Raw genomic sequence first — 16,018 nt, forward strand, 5'->3', positions numbered from 1 at the left:
TTTAAACCAGACTCAGGTGCAGGAGGTATTCAAGCTTTTGTGTAGGGCAAGTGAAGGGGATTTAAGGTCTTCGCCCTCACACCAGATGGCACACCTTCTTCACTTAAGTGGCGTCTTTTCTGGAAGCCAACAAGACACGACAGACAGCCTCACACAAACCTAAGGATCTGAATTCTACGCTCTGAACATCCTAGCCGTGAGGACCAGGGATTGAAGGTTGGCATGCAGAAGGGATCCTTCCATTCACACAGATATTCGGAGGATAACTCCAAATAGAAGAGGGAACCAGATCTGCCTCTGCCAATAAGGGTCATAGTTCCTTGGTTTTGTCTGAGCTTCAGCAAAGTCTTTTGTATTAGAGGTATCTGATGCAGAGGACCCTTCCTGCAATGTAGGAGAAAGGCATCTGACGCTAGCCTGCCATATATGATCAGAGTCTGAAACAGAGCTGGGGGACTTTGTTGTTGAGATGAGTTGCAGAGAGATTCACCAAGGTAATGCCCCACTCTTGGAATATCTTGTGGGATATGCCCATGTTGAGAGACTACTCCTTCGGTTGCAAAGCCCTGCTCAGTCTGACCTCCAGGCTGTTCTCCTTGCCTGCCAGGTACGTGGCTCAATGGACCATTCCATGAAGGCGGGACCACTGCCACATTCCCACTGCCTCCTGACACGGGGTAGGATCCCATACCCCCTTGCTTGTTCACATATAACATTGCAACCTGGTTGTCTGTGAATGAGAAATGTTTGATTTTGTAGCTGATAACTGAAAGCCTTTACAGCATTCAAAATGGCCCTGAGCTCGAGGAAGTTGATATGGTAAGTCTTTTCCTGAGCAGATCAAGATCCCAGAGTGTGAAGCCCATCTACATGAGCTTCTCATCTCAAGTTGGATGCATCTGTTGAGAACGTCTGAGGTGGTAGAATTTAGAATAGTAGTCCCACAGTCATTTTGATCCCAATTGTCCACCAGAGAAGAGCATGAGTTAACACTGGAGGAATCTGGATAACATCCACTAGGTTCCCAGCTGCCTGAGACCACTGGAAAACTAGAGTCCACTGGGCGCTTCTCAAATGGAGATGTGCCAGGGGAGTGGCATGCACTGTCAAGGCCATGTTGCCCATTAATCTCAACATTTGCCGAACCATGACCTAGTTACTGCTTTGTACTTGTGAGGCAAGAGAGTTATCAAGGTCTCTGCTCCCGGTTGTGGAAGAAAAGCCTGAGATTGCAGTGTATCTGGCAGGGCTCCTATGTACTCCAATCGCTGAACTGGGAGTAGGTGGGACTTGGCATAGTTTAGCATGAATCCTAGCAGCTCTAACACCCACATAGTTAGGCGCATTGACTCAGTTGCTCCCTCCTGCTATGTTCCAATTGTCTAGATAAAGAAACACGTAGACTCCCAGTCTACGTAAAACGTTGCTACTACCGCTAGTCATTTGAAGACCTTGGGAGCTAACACAAGGCCAAATGGTAGAATGTGGTACTGGTAGTGATGATTCCCTATTTGAAATATGAGATATTTCCTATGACCGCAAAGTATCAAAATATGGGTACTGCATACCTTAGATTGCAAGCGAGCCCTATCCTTATCTGGAACAGACTAAAGCCCACAGACATTCTACTCAGCTTTTTGTTTCTTTTGACCCAAACCAGATGAGGGTAGCCATCGGCAAATGTACCGTTTCTGATTGGCTAGCAGTTGCATCTCCTTTACTTAAGCCAGGCTGAACTGAGAGCTGTGTCAAGGCTCATAATGTCAGAACCATGGTGAAATCAGTAGCCCACTTGGTCAGCCTCCATAGAGGAGATCTGCAAAGCTGTGATGTGGTCTTCTGTCCACACATTCACATCTCATTACTGCCTTCAGCAGGATACCTGATGTGACAGCCGGTTTGGTCAGACAGTTCTACAGTATTTGTTCAGTGTGTGGAATCCAACTCCACCCCCCACCCTTGGCCCAGTTTTGTTCTGTTTCAGGCTGTACCTCCACAACTATAATGTATATTTATTTATTGCATTTGTATCCCACAATTTCCCACCTTTTTGCGGGTTCAGTGTGGCTTACAATATGATATAAATGATGGAAATACAATTTGTTACAACTTGGTTATGGATTACATTGTGTAGATTTAAGCGAGACAGTCAAGTAACGTTAAGGAATATAACAATGGAACACAGACATTGAAACATTGGAAGGGGACAATGGGAGGCTTAAAGGGCTATATTAAGGCATGAAGACATATGGTATACATATTTCTCTGAGTGGAGGTATGAGTGGTGTGAGATTACGGGGAGAGGATTGTAGAATTGGATGTGTGATGCATTAGTGAACATTGAGTATGGACTTTGTGTTTTGGCTCTTTCCGTATGTTTTTTCAAAAAGATGGGTCTTCAATACTTTGCGGAAGGAAGTTTGTTTGTAGATTGTTCTTAAGTTGCGCGGCAGTGTATTCCACAACTGCGTGCTTATGTGAGAGAAGGTTGACGCATGTAGCGTCTTGTATTTCAGGCCCTTGCATTTGGGGAAGTGAAGGTCGAGGAAAGTTCGAGATGATCTTTTGGCATTCCTGGGTGGTAAGTCTATTAACTCAGACATGTAAGCTGGGGCTTCGCCGTGAATGATTTTGTGGACTAATGTGCATACTTTGAAAGTGACGCGTTCCTTGAGTGATAGCCAGTGTAGTTTCTCTCTTAATGGCTTTGCACTTTCATATTTTGGTTTTCCGAAGATGAGTCTGGCTGCTGTATTCTGGGCCGTTTGAAGTTTCCTCAGTATTTGTTCTTTGCAACCTGCGTATAGTGAGTTGCAGAAATCCAGATGGCTGATTACGAGGGATTGCACTAGGCTGCGGAAGACGGATCTTGGGAAGAATGGTCTTATCCTTTTCAATTTCCACATGCAGTAAAACATCTTTTTAGTTATGTTGTTTGCATGAATTTCGAGTGTTATGTGGCGGTCGATAGTGACTCCTAGGATTTTTAGCGTTTCTGAGATTGGAAGGTTTAGGTTTGGTGTGTTTATAGCGGTAAATTCCTTTGTGTTGTATTGGGAGGTGAGTATCAGGCATTGAGTTTTTTCTGCATTTAATTTCAGACGAAATGCATCTGCCCATGTGTTCATGATATGTAGGCTTTGATTGATTTCATTGAGGATTTCGTTGATGTCTTGTTTGAAAGGGATGTATATTGTAACATCATCAGCGTATATGTATGGGTTGAGGTTATGGATTGATAGGAGTTTAGCCAGGGGGATCATCATTAGGTTGAAAATGGTTGGTGAGAGGGGTGATCCTTGTGGTACTCCGCATTCAGGTGTCCATGCCTTAGACGTGATTGAATTTGATGTGACTTGATATGAACGTAGGGTTAGGAACCCCTTGAACCAGTTCAGAACATTTCCTCCAATTCCAAAGTATTCAAGTATGTGTAGCAGGATTCCGTGGTCAACCATATCGAAGGCACTTGACATGTCAAATTGTAGAAGGAGTATATTGTTGCCAGTTGCAATTATTTGTTTAAATTTAGTCATAAGGGTGACTAATATTGTTTCTGTGCTATGATTCGATCGGAATCCTGATTGGGCATCATGCAATATTGAGTGTTTGTACAGATAGTTTGTGAGTTGTTTAGTTACCATTCCTTCGGTTATTTTGGTTATTAGTGGTATGGATGCTACTGGCCTGTAGTTGGTTATTTCGCTCGTGCTTTTCTTTGTATCTTTAGGAATAGGGGTGAGTAAGATTTTTCCTTTTTCTTTTGGGAAGAGTCCGTTTTGTAGCATGAAGTTTACATGGTTCGTTAGGTCTATTATGAATTGTTGAGGAGCAGATTTCATGAGGTTATTTGGGCATATGTCTAGTTTGCAATGGGATTTGGCATATCTTTTGAGAGTTTCAGAGATGAGGTCTTCTGATAGTATTTCGAATTCGGTCCAGGTTCTGTCTGCTGGGTATGTTCCTTCTTCTGGATCCAGACAATCTAAAAGTGTGGCGTACTCAGTAGGGCTGGCGGGTATTTTGAGTCGTAGTTGTATTATTTTCTCTTTGATGTATTTCGCAAGGTTGGCAACGTCTGGTATATCTTTGTCTTTGTTTGTAACTGGTGTGGTGTCTAGCAGTTTGTTCACAAGGTTGAAGAGTTTGTGTGTGTCTTTGTAGTTTGGTCCTATTATTGTTTTGTAATGTAGTCTTTTGGTCTGTTTTATGGTGTATTTGTATTTTCTCCGAAGTAATTTCCAGGCGTTTAGTGTTTGTTCGTCTCTCTTTTTGTTCCATTCTCATTCTAGTTTCCTGACTTGTGTTTTAAGTTTTTTCAGCTCTTCAGTGAACCATGGATTTGCTTTTTTCCTGTGTGATGTTCTGGTTTGGATTGGGGCGATTTTGGCTAATGTTGTTGTACATATATCGTCCCATTCTTGGAGGAATTGGGTGGTGTCAGCGTTTGTTGACCATTCGTTCTGGTAGATCTGTTGCCAGAATATTGTGGGGTCTGTTTTTCCTCTTGTTGTGTATGTTGTTCGCTCATGTTTATTAATTGTATTTATTTGTGTTTTTTGCCAGCAGAGAGAGACATTTGCTTTATAGTGGTCTGACCATAATGTGGGTGTCCATCTTGTGTCAGTGAGTGTGATAGTTGAGTCCGATTCGAATTTGTTTGTTATGATATCTAGTGTGTGTCCTTTTTTATGTGTTGGTTGTGTGTTTGGTGCTTGCAGGTCCCAGAGTTTTAGGAATTCTTTGCATTCTCGCGTGCTTGGTGAGGTGTCATCTTCTAGGTGTAGGTTGATGTCTCCTAGTATAAGGATGTTTGAGGCAGATACGCAGGAGTTCGAGATGAAGTCCATGAGTAGTGCTTGGGAGTCTTGCCATTTTCCTGGTGGCTTGTAGAATAGGATTGTGTTAAGGTGTCCTATTAGGTCTGGATGATTAATTCTTGTTGATGCAATTTCAAGTTGTGGTGAGGTAGATTCACCTGTGATTGTGATGGTGAATTCGGGTTTGTGGATAATAGCTATTTCGCCTCCTCTCTTTTTTCCTTTTCTTGTCCAGTGGGTGATTTTGTAATCTGGTGGGCATGTTTCTAGGATGGCGGGGTCGGTGGGGCTGTGGAACCAGGTTTCTGTGATAAATAATAGGTCTAAGTTATCTGTGGTAGTCCAGTCTCGTATGTCTATTGAGTTGCTTACTGCTGATCTTGCGTTGATGGATCCTAGTTGGATTGAGTGGTATGGTTCCATGGGGGGGTTCGATGTATTTATTTTTATTAGTTGTCTGTTTCTTCGGTGGTTGAATTTGTTGTTGTTGTTGTTTTCTTCTTTTTGTCGGTGGTGTTCATATCCGGAGATTCTTTCTTTTGGTTGTTTATTTTGTCTTTGGTTTGGTGGGTTGTTGATAGTTTGTACATAGGATTGGTGTATTGTGAGTGAGTTGTTCTGGATGTTCTTTAGGGTGGGCATTGTGTGTATGTGAGTGCTGTGTGAATTGTGGGTAATGGGGTTGTTATCTGGGTTGTGGGTTGTGTTTGTGTGTACGAGTAGGGAGAGACAATGGATGATTAGGAGTGTTTTACTAGTATTCATCTCTATGTCTGAGGCGTTGTGGCAGACGTTCAGCTAGTTTACATTCATGCGAATTAAGCTTACATTTACATTTAAGCTTGGCAGTTCAAATCGCGGTAAAACATATAGTTTTTATGTTGATTGACGTCAAGGCCTTGACGTTTCAAGTCCTTATTGACCTACCGTTGTTGAAACAGCAACGCTAGGGATTCCCAACTGAGAGTACATTTGGCCTGCTTGTTCTCTGAGAAAGTGAAGTTACTCGCCTGTAGCAGATGTTCTCTGAGAACAGCAAACCAAGTATTCTCACAAACCCTCCCGTCCCCCTTGGAGTTGAATTTTTTAGCTAAATTACATGACTGAGGGCGGTGGGTGGGAAGCCACCAGTGCAAGCACAGTGGGACACTGCTACAAACTTCTACAGTATTCTCGTTAGTCAGCATCCCCATCAGGCTCCATTGGGTGACATCATCCAACTGTGAAAATACTTGGTCTGCTGTCCTTAGAGAACATCTGCTACAGGCGAGTAACTTCACTTTCTCAGAGAACAAGCAGGCCAAATGTACTCTCAGTTGGGAATCCCTAGCGTTGCTGTACCCTTCTCCACCACCGCCAACTCCAGGCTCCGCTCATTCTGCCTCGCCTCACCCTATGCTTGGAATCAACTTCCTGAGCCCTTACGCCAAGCCCCCTCCCTACCCATCTTCAAATCCTTGCTCAAAGCCCACCTCTTCAATGTTGCTTTCGGCACCTAACCTTTATACCTTTCAGGAAATGTAGACTGCCCCTATTTGACTGACTGTACATTTGTCCTTTAGATTGTAAGCTCCTTTGAGCAGGGACTGTCCTTCTATGTTAAATTGTACAGCGCTGCATAACCCTAGTAGCGCTTTAGAAATGTCAAGTAGTAGTAGTAGAGAACATCTGCTACAGGTGAGTAACTTCACTTTTCCTGAAACTTAGTATCTTTTTCCTCTAATTCTTTTTACTGCCTTCCTGTTCTTCATCCCAATTATCCTCGACATCCTTCCCCCCCTTCTTCTCTCTCCCAGCAATTTCCACTGTTTGACACAGCTAGTGTCTTCACTACCTGTGGTTCACAGTTCTGTAAAGAAATTGTTCTTTGCTATTGTGGTTGTGTGGACTATGGGTTTGGCACAGAAACTGAGGGCTTCATATGCTTGGGGTGGAGGGGATGGGGAATATTCAGATGTCATCTGTCCATGACAGCAGCAGCCAGATGATGTCAATGGATTCCCACAAAAGATGATGTTTTTCCGTGGTTATCTATCAGAAATCCAATTTACTCAGAGTAGAAGGGTATATGGGGGGGGGGGGAGGAATCCAGTTCTAATTGAAAATGAGAAACTTTAAATATAAGGGTGCCATTATTTCCCAGATTAATGCCCCATGAAGTCGAGAAATGAAACCTTTAATTTTTCCTCCTCCTCCAAAGAGTAACTTTTCACAATTCAACAATGATTGCATAATAATAATGAATATCATCTCCAAAGCAGTAGCAAAGCATCTGATTTTCTTTGACACGTGAACCTGATACCTAATTTCTACTCTAAATCTAAATTGCTTAACAACCCAATTAATATAGTCAAAGAAGCTAATAATATATTATGCAAACTAAATGAAAAACAAAAATGTCTGTTAGGATGATAAATGCTTTGCATTACAAAAGTATTTAATCTCTAGTGCTGTAAAAATCATGGGACATAGTAGTTTGAATATAAGCGGTATCTGGGTCTCAGTCTTAAAAAGTGTTTCTCCCCGCCCGCCCCCCCCCCCCCCCCCCCAACTGTCTCTATGGCAAAAATTGTTTGAAAATAGGACCTAATCATCTCTTCAGAAGATTATACCATAGTATTTCTACTAACACGCTTTGGTGAATTTTGAAGCATCGAGGATCTTTCTAGTAAGTTTTTACTGACAATTTAAGGATGATCCTGCTCTTTCCTTCTGAGCAGTAAAACTAGTTCATTTGATCTGAAGCTTTTAACTTTTTCTGTATAGCAATTTTGCATGACTCCTCATATAATTGAAGATCAGAGTTTAATCAGATCCTTCCCCAAATGCATACTTTCCCCAGCATGTTTCTTAAACCAACAGAGGTCCTGTAGGAAAGGAAAAGCTTAATTCAGTTGGTCGTAGTATTTTCTTTTTTTTTTCTAATAAAGTCTTTACCTGGTTAAATGCCTGGCATCTTTCTGAAGGGCTGCAATTCAGCTCTACTTCTGTTGCTGACATGCTTCAAAGCATTAGCAATTTATATGTAATGTATGTTTTGAGGTTTAAGGCTGTAACATCTTTATTTCAACATTTCTCCAGGCTATGGCCATTCGGATGCAGATGTCCTTCATCAAGCTTTATTGGAAGCAAACATTGCCACTGAAGTATGCCTTACTGTATTGGATACTTTATTGTTATTCACAATGGCATATAAGGTTTGTATATGAGTACTTGATGCTGATTATTTTATATTATGTCATTTTGAATATTCTGTAAGGAAAAATCAGTTCTTCACAGAATCAGCTTTATATATTGGACAATGCAAACAGGAAGTTGGGGCTGTTAAATTTTGTACAGGTAGTCATTCAGTTGTAAGACCCAGCTTTCAGTACATATAATAGAGGAGTGTGGTAGCCGTGTTAGTCCACTCTTAAGGATATCAATAGAAATCAAACAAAATAAAACATGGAAAAGAAAATAAGATGATACCTTTTTTATTGGACATAACTTAATACATTTCTTGATTAGCTTTCGAAGGTTGCCCTTCTTCGTCAGATCGGAAATAAGCAAATGTGCTAGCTGACAGTGTATATAAGTGATAACATTCAAGCATTACTATGACAGTCTGACAGGGTGGGAGGATGGGGGTGGGTAGGAAGTATGCATGGGGACATCAAAGCATATCATTGATATTCTAACAGGGTGGGTGTGGATAGGTGAGGGGAGGGTGATCAACAGAGACATACAGCTTTATGGTTTATAATGGGCTAGGAACCCCAGATCCTTGTTAAGTCCTTTCTGTTGGGTGTTAAAATATTCAATCATTCTGACTTCAAAGGTCTTACGTTCTTGTACATATAATAAAATTTTGGAGAAGGCAGGCAAAATATTTTGAGTCTGCTATACAAAAGTTAATATAGTAGGGTCCATTATACCTTAGAGTGTAGTGTAATTGGCTGGTGAATCACCTAGCCCAATATCCTGTATTAACAACCAATACCATTGTACATATTAAACTGGTGGTATGCAAAAATGCACTATGAGTAGTATGTTCCATACTAAGATTATACCATATTGTAGTCTGCTGAATTAGTGACAAGTCTGTATTAATGGCAAAAAAAAAAATACATATGGTAACTGTACTAAATCAAAGTGGTAGTAGTCTAAGCAGGGCTACACCCCCTTTCTCCTCTTACCTAGGCTCTGCTCAAGTGCCCTAAATATGAGGGGGACTTGCCAGCTCTATGCTATTGTCTCAAATTTACTAGACAAGTGAATTGTTGCAGCTCCTGCTTCTCCTCAGCTTCTGACTCTGGTGGTTTCCTAAGGTAGACCATAACTCCACTCACTGCTGCATCAGCCTCTGAAGGAAAGATTTGTTGGATGAGAAAGAAGTGTTCCTGTTGTTGCACACTTTTTCATGGGTAATTTAAAAGCAGTTCTATAACTGGACATGCATAGTTTACGCTAGCCTTCATTAAAATGTAACTTTCGGGTTGCCACGAGTTGGCTGCTTGGTTTTTGGAGGCATTAAGAGTGATTGAAAAAGCAAGGGTGCTAGTTGGAATGTAAATGACACAGTAATTTTATTTTTGCTAAGAGATATAGCTGTTTATCGAAATCAGTTGACAAATTATGGTTGTCAGATAAAAGAAGTGAAACACAATCTTTTATGTGGCTGACTACTATTGCAGCTTATAATTAATTGCACTTGAGCAGTATTTAAACTGACACCTAATTTACAACAACATCGCAAAGCCAATTTGTATATGTAAAGAGCTTGATTCTCAGTTGGACCTCTAAATCATCTCATTTATTTAATACTACACAGGAATATTAATTTTGAGGAGTGTAAAATCTACATGAAATGTCTCATCCTTGTTTTTATGTTTCAGTAATTTTTATTGATGATGCAACAAAATAAACAGCCAAAAAGCACAATATACAAAAAGTGAAAACAAAAGCATCTGAATAACAGCATACCAATAAGCTCATCATTTGAGTTTTAACATTTTTCTCACCACACCCTCCCCCTCCCAGTCCCCCCCTCCCCTTCTCCACAGTATTGAATTCCAGATCGCTGGCAAAATATGTAGTGGTAACAACACTGATGTCATATACATACTAAGCCAGTCCAATTTATGGTCTGCGTGCAAAACAAGCAAATGGTGCATCTCCACAACTGTTTAACAGCCAGCAAAAACACCCTACAGAGTAGTGCTTAAACCAATCCAGGGGTCTGGTTCCTGGTTCCACCAAACCTCACACACCTCAAGCAGACCAGACTGCTACGATTCTTCCTCATTATAATGAACCCTCCCCCCCCCCTTGTAACACACCAACACAGAACGCATCCTCTCATCCTCTCTTGACCGAACTCACACTAACAACAAGCTAGACTACTCCCACACTCATAAATCCACCCCCTTACCCCTCCCCTCCCCCAGACCCCCCCCTGAGGAGATGTCCGACCCCTCAATCTAAATACAAGATGAATGGCCTACTCCTTACACCACACCTAAAGAGAATTTACCACCAAACTCCTCCCTCTAGCAGACAAGCTTTAAATATATGGCCCCCAAATTTCAAGAAACAGCCTCCGCTGCCTGGGGGAACTGCCCACCCCCCTGCGTTCAAATAGCATAAACTCATGCAATTTATTCCTCCACTGCCAAAATTCCGGTGGGGAGTCCACCACCCACTGGCCCATTATAAGCCTCTTGCCTATCAGACAGGCTTTCCAAATCAACTGACGGGCCGAATGTCCCTGCAAAATAAAAAGCTCATGTTTGTCCAACAGAATCCCCATAGGGGAGCACACCACTTTCGATCCCAGAAGGGATTCTAAATACTGCACAATAGAACCCCAGAATTGCCTCACCTTATAACACTCCCATAAACAATGAAAGAAAGACCCCGGAGCTCTCCCACACTTCCCACACAACGGTGTTGCCGTCCCTCCCATCTTAAAAATCTGAGCCTTTGTAAGATAGACCCTGTGCAAAATCCTATACTGACACTATCAGATAATTGGTGGCTGATTTACTTTTTCTTGGGAAATTGAACATGCTGCTGTTTTGCAGCTTGCCCAAATCATTGATAACTATTTTAGATTCAAGTCAATCAACTTTTTGTGCAGAACCTGAAACATACCACCTAGCTATCATTAGTACAAGATCCTAAGTGGAGTTTGGATAGTGCTATGACTCATTGGTAGCATTTGACACCCCTGACATGCTGTTTTAAAGTATTTGCAGACAGTTGGGTGTCAGGCACAATGCTGCATTGGTTTCGGTGATATCTGATCAATCAAGAGATTATCTCTGTTGCTTGTGGTAAAAGCATCCTTTTGTTAAAAATGTAAGATCTTAACAGGCCAATTTATCAGAACGCCTGCAGTAGAACCAACAGCACACAACCCATACCAGCGGAGCAGCACAGAAAAAATCGCTTGCCAATGCTCAAAGGAAATATTCAAATTGTGTGCATGCTGTAAAAGTGAAAGCAAAGGGGAGGAACGTGCTTTGCACATGCGCAGAAGAGTTTTGCAGTAAGCACAGCGCTTGTGCACATGCACCAAGCAAACCTGACTGTGCAGCACACATTGATGCCACTGTTCTACACCCTTAAGTATAAGCTTTTCAACTTTTTTTTTTTTTTTTTTAACTTGAAAGGCTTGTATTTCAGCATAGAAAAGATGGCAATCAGGCTTATTTTCGAAAGAGAAGGGCGCCCATCTTTCGACACAGATCGCAAGATGGGCATCATTCTAACAGGGTCGCTCAAATCGGCATAATCGAAAGCCGATTTTGGGAGTCCTCAACTGCTTTCCGTCGCGGGGACAACCAAAGTTCACGGAGGAGTGTCGGAAGCATAGTGAAGGCGGGACTAGGGCGTGCTTAACACATGGGCGTCCTCAACCGATAATGGAAAAAAGAAGGGCGTCCCTGACGAACACTTGGACGACTTTACCTGGCCCTTTTTTTCTTACGACCAAGCCACAAAAATGTGCCCTAAATGACCAGATGACCTCCCCTTACTCCCCCAGTGGTCTCTAACCCCTCCCACCCTCATAAAACATCTTTAGAAATATTGATTGCCAGCCTCAGATGTCATACTCGGGTGCATCACAGCAGTATGCAGGTCCCTGGAGCAGTTTTAGTAGGTGCAGTGCACTTCAGGCAGGTGGACCCAGGCCCATCCCCTCCCCACCTGTTATTTATTTATTTAGATTTTGCCCACACCTTTTTCAGTAGTAGCTCAAGGTGAGTTACATTCAGGTACACTGGATATTTCTCTGTCCCAGGAGGGCTCACAATTTGTACCTGGGGCAATGGAGGGTTAAGTTACTTGCCCAAGATCACAAGGAGCAGCAGTGGGATTTGAACCGTCCACCTCTGGATTGCAAGACCAGTGCTGTAACCACTAGGCCACTCCTCCACTCTTGTGGTGGTAAATGTGAGCCCTTCAAAACCCACTGTACCCACATCTAGGTGCCCCCTTCACCCATGAGGGCTATGGTAGTGGTATACAGTTGTGGAGAGTGGGTTTTGGGGGGCTCAGCACACAAGGTAAGGGAGCTATGCACTTGGGTGCAATTTCTGAAGTCCACTGCAGTGCCCCCTTGGGTGCCCAGTTGGTGTCTTGGCATGTCAGGGGGACCAGTGCACTACGAATGCTGGCTCCTCCCACAACCAAATGGCTTGGATTTGGTCATTTCTGAGATGGGCGTCCTCGGTTTCCATTATCGCCAAAAATCGGGGACGACCTTCTCCAAGGTTGACCTAAATTTCGCGATTTGGGCGTCTCCGACCGTATTATCGAAACAAAAGATGGACACCCATCTTGTTTCGATAATACGGATTTCCCTGCCCCTTCACCGGGACTTCCTGTGAGGACGTCCTCAGGAAAACTTGGGCACCCCTTTCGATTATGCCCCTCAATGTGTCACTTTCAGGTTTGGCTGGATTTGCACACATTTATTTCTCAGTACCGGTGCTTACAGACTTGTCTGGGTTGTCTTCCGCTTCCAAAAGAAATCAAAACCAGCAGATTTTAAACTGTAAATCAAAAGAAAACCTCTCTTCAAACCTTCCACTGCCAGCTTCAAACTGGCATTATTTTTCCAGTGGTAAGAGCAAGGTTAGTTTGTGCACTGTTCTCTGTGCAAAATGATGTCATTAGCATACATTTGACTAAATTTAAATACAATTTGCAACCATCTCTGCCATGCACGTTGTTTCCCCTACTGCCTTACCACCAGCAGTAGGTTTTTAGAATTGTCTTGTTAGAAGGAAGGTCTTAGTTGTGCATGACTTATTTGTTACATTGGATTGTTGTAATTCATCCTATATAATAATTCTGACCTCCAACGTTCGAAAACCTGGCTGCCTGTGTCCGTAACTTTGGGTCTCCGAAGCCTCACTGACATCACGATGCATTACTCAGTGGAATCTGTTTGTGTGCGTGTGTGAGACGTCAGACGCACGAGCACAAACTGATTCCACCACGGGTCCTCATTCAAGCCGTCCGGCCAACAGGAGACTTCGGCTGGCCGCCAGCACAGGTACGTGATGGCGGCTGGGGAGGTTTGCTGGCGGGAAGGGGGGGCTCCAGAGGGTCGCGACGGGGGGGCCAGAGGTCGGGAACGCCGAGGGGGGGCCAGAAATCGGAGGGAGGAAGGCAGGGAGGTGGGATCTGGAATTCGGACCGGGAGGGGCGGGACGGGCCTGGACCTGGGGGGGGAGCGATGGAGGGGTCTGGAACTGGTGGGGGGGGGGGGGGGAACCTTGCTAGCACCCGTTTCCTTGCTGCCTGAAATGGGCCTTTTATACTAGTTGTATATAGAATTATCAGAACAAGAGTTCATCCAGAATACAGCAACCAAGGCAGCGGTTATTTTTATTAGTCAGGATCCTATTACCCTGATTATGAGAGCCTCTCTTGGTTATCAGTAGAGTTTTGGGCTAAACAAGATCCTGGCCGTTGTGCTTTAGGCATTAGCCTGTTTGTAAAATTGCTTAGTTTTATCAGCCAGCAAGAGCCCTTCATTCCTGTCAAGATGTGTTATGCATTCTTTCTATTGAAGACATGCTTATATGAGGAAGAGAGTTTTCTCCTGATGGCCCTGAATTGTGGAATTTATTCCACAAGCATTTACAAAAATAGGGTCTTATTTGTAGTTTCACAAATGGTACAAAGCCTGGTATAGCTTTTAGTTCATATTGGTTTGATGCATTGCCTAGTATTGTTGATATTGTAGTGTGTGTGATTATTTTAACCTTTTTTGTTTTTTGTTTTTATGTTGACTGGGTAGATATAAATTTGACCATGAAGTGCTTTTAATAGATTATAGAAAGCTAGTGGAGAAAGGTGACAGAGGGTAAAATAGTGGAAGACGTAAAAGAGGAAGGGGGTAGAAGTAAAGATCAAAGTTGAGTTAGGAGAAGGAGGTAGGGAAGACAGAACGAAAAAAAGGCAGTTCTCTGATCCTGAACTGTGGCAACATAGGCAGTGCACAATGCTGACCCAGGAGTAGCAACATCTTTTCAGCACCCAGAAGAATGAGCTGGCTTTCCACCAAGTCCTGGAGCATTACTCACAATTCCTTATGTTCCCTTATGATTTATTGTATACAGCAAACCCTAGTACATTTATGCCAAATAGAAATAGTCACACAAAACAGGGAAAGGAAAGGGGATTTGGATTTAGCTCATAACTTTTTCAATAGTAGCTAAAGGCTGGTTACATTCAGGTACAGTAGATAATGTACTGATCCCACATTCTCCTCCCTGCCTCTTCCTTTCATTTAATGATAAGCTTTTGGCATTTCTACCTCCTTTTCAAGCATATCTTGAGTCAATGCTTAATTCTGCATTTTATATTCTTGCCTCACTAGTATGGAACTCAGTCCCAAAGTATCTCCAACATAAAACATCTTTGCCTTCCATCAGGCATTTGCAGGCCTCTGGTCCTGGGCATGTCTTTTGGGGTTGGGGGGGGGGGGGGGGCAACTTAAGGCCCATCTTTCCGTTTCCTTTTTTTTCTGTTACTCCTTTTCCCCCTTCATTTAGTCATTATTGGCATCAGTACTGTTTAAGAAGGCTTATTCTCCTGGTTCAACATAATCTGAATTAACCCTTACTATTAATATGATCCAAGGACACTAATTACGCGTTATTACCTTTTACTTGTTGCTGTTTAATTGTTATTTCCTATCTTACTCTCAATTTGCATAATTGTACTTCTTGCACTGTAGCTTTACTACAGTTTTATGTAAGCCACTTTGAGCCTGCAGTCAGTGGGAAAATGTGGGATAGAAATGTAATAAATAAATTATGGTTATAAACATCTATAGTTTTAGGAATGGTGGTCTATTAAAGACTAGTATTAAATATAAACATATTCCTCTCCCTGGAAGGCTTAGTGTCTGTATCTAGGCAATGGGAGAGTTAAATGACGTCCAAAATCACAAGTAGCAGCAATGGAATTTGAACTCTGCTTCTCAGCTCACTGCTCAAATCACAAGGCTACTCTTCCTTAACATCTATACTAGACCAGTACAAAGCATGTGTTTTATGTCGACCAGCAGACGAAGACAGAAAACAAAATATGTGATTGGCCACTTAAGGGAATTGTGCAGCCATAGAATGTTCAGTATTTTTCTGTCTCCATAACAGATGATAGATGAACCGTGCAGCTCCTGGTGCTTTTCCAAGGTGGCTCCTGTCAGCTATTGGTCAGTAGAGCAGGGGGTTACTTGCTGGGAGGTTTATGATGATTTTCAAAATAAGCAGAGGCTTTGCTTGGGGCTGGGATGACACTCGGTGATGCCGAGTCCCTCCCCCCCCCCCCCCCCCCCCCAAATCTCCTGCAAGGATAAATTGTGGCTTGCTTCTGATCCAGTAATTCAGTTAGTTTCCAGTTGAGCTATGGGGCTTTAAGACTAGTTCACTGCCACAGTCTTCAGGGATACACCTGGTGGCTTGGACCCTCCCCCTGCCCCCTCCTCCATCTCCAGAACTTGTTTTCCCGTGTGAGCAATTTATAATGATGGTCAGGTAAAGTTTCCAGCACCATTTATGTTGAGAGAGCTCCAGTGGTAAGTTTATCTGCTTGTGTGATTCATTGTGGCTCTCCATACTGGCTTTCTGCTGTGTTCTCTGCGGTAGCAGTTCCCTATCAATGTATTTTGGTTTTAAAGGCGGGTCAACCTA

The 16,018-nt window shown here is 42.8% G+C and overlaps 1 protein-coding gene across 1 annotated transcript in view; it reads left to right on the forward strand.

Moving 5' to 3' along the window:
• The window catches only part of DOCK9 (dedicator of cytokinesis 9), a 719,745-nt gene that overhangs the window by 564,083 nt on the left and 139,644 nt on the right, over nucleotides 1–16,018 (forward strand). Inside the window, 1 exon segment of the mRNA XM_030201354.1 lies at nucleotides 7,902–8,017. Coding sequence (XP_030057214.1) covers nucleotides 7,902–8,017 — 116 coding nt within the window.

Source organism: Microcaecilia unicolor, chromosome 4 (genome assembly GCF_901765095.1).
Source record: "Microcaecilia unicolor chromosome 4, aMicUni1.1, whole genome shotgun sequence".
NCBI classification, from domain to species: Eukaryota; Metazoa; Chordata; class Amphibia; order Gymnophiona; family Siphonopidae; genus Microcaecilia; species Microcaecilia unicolor.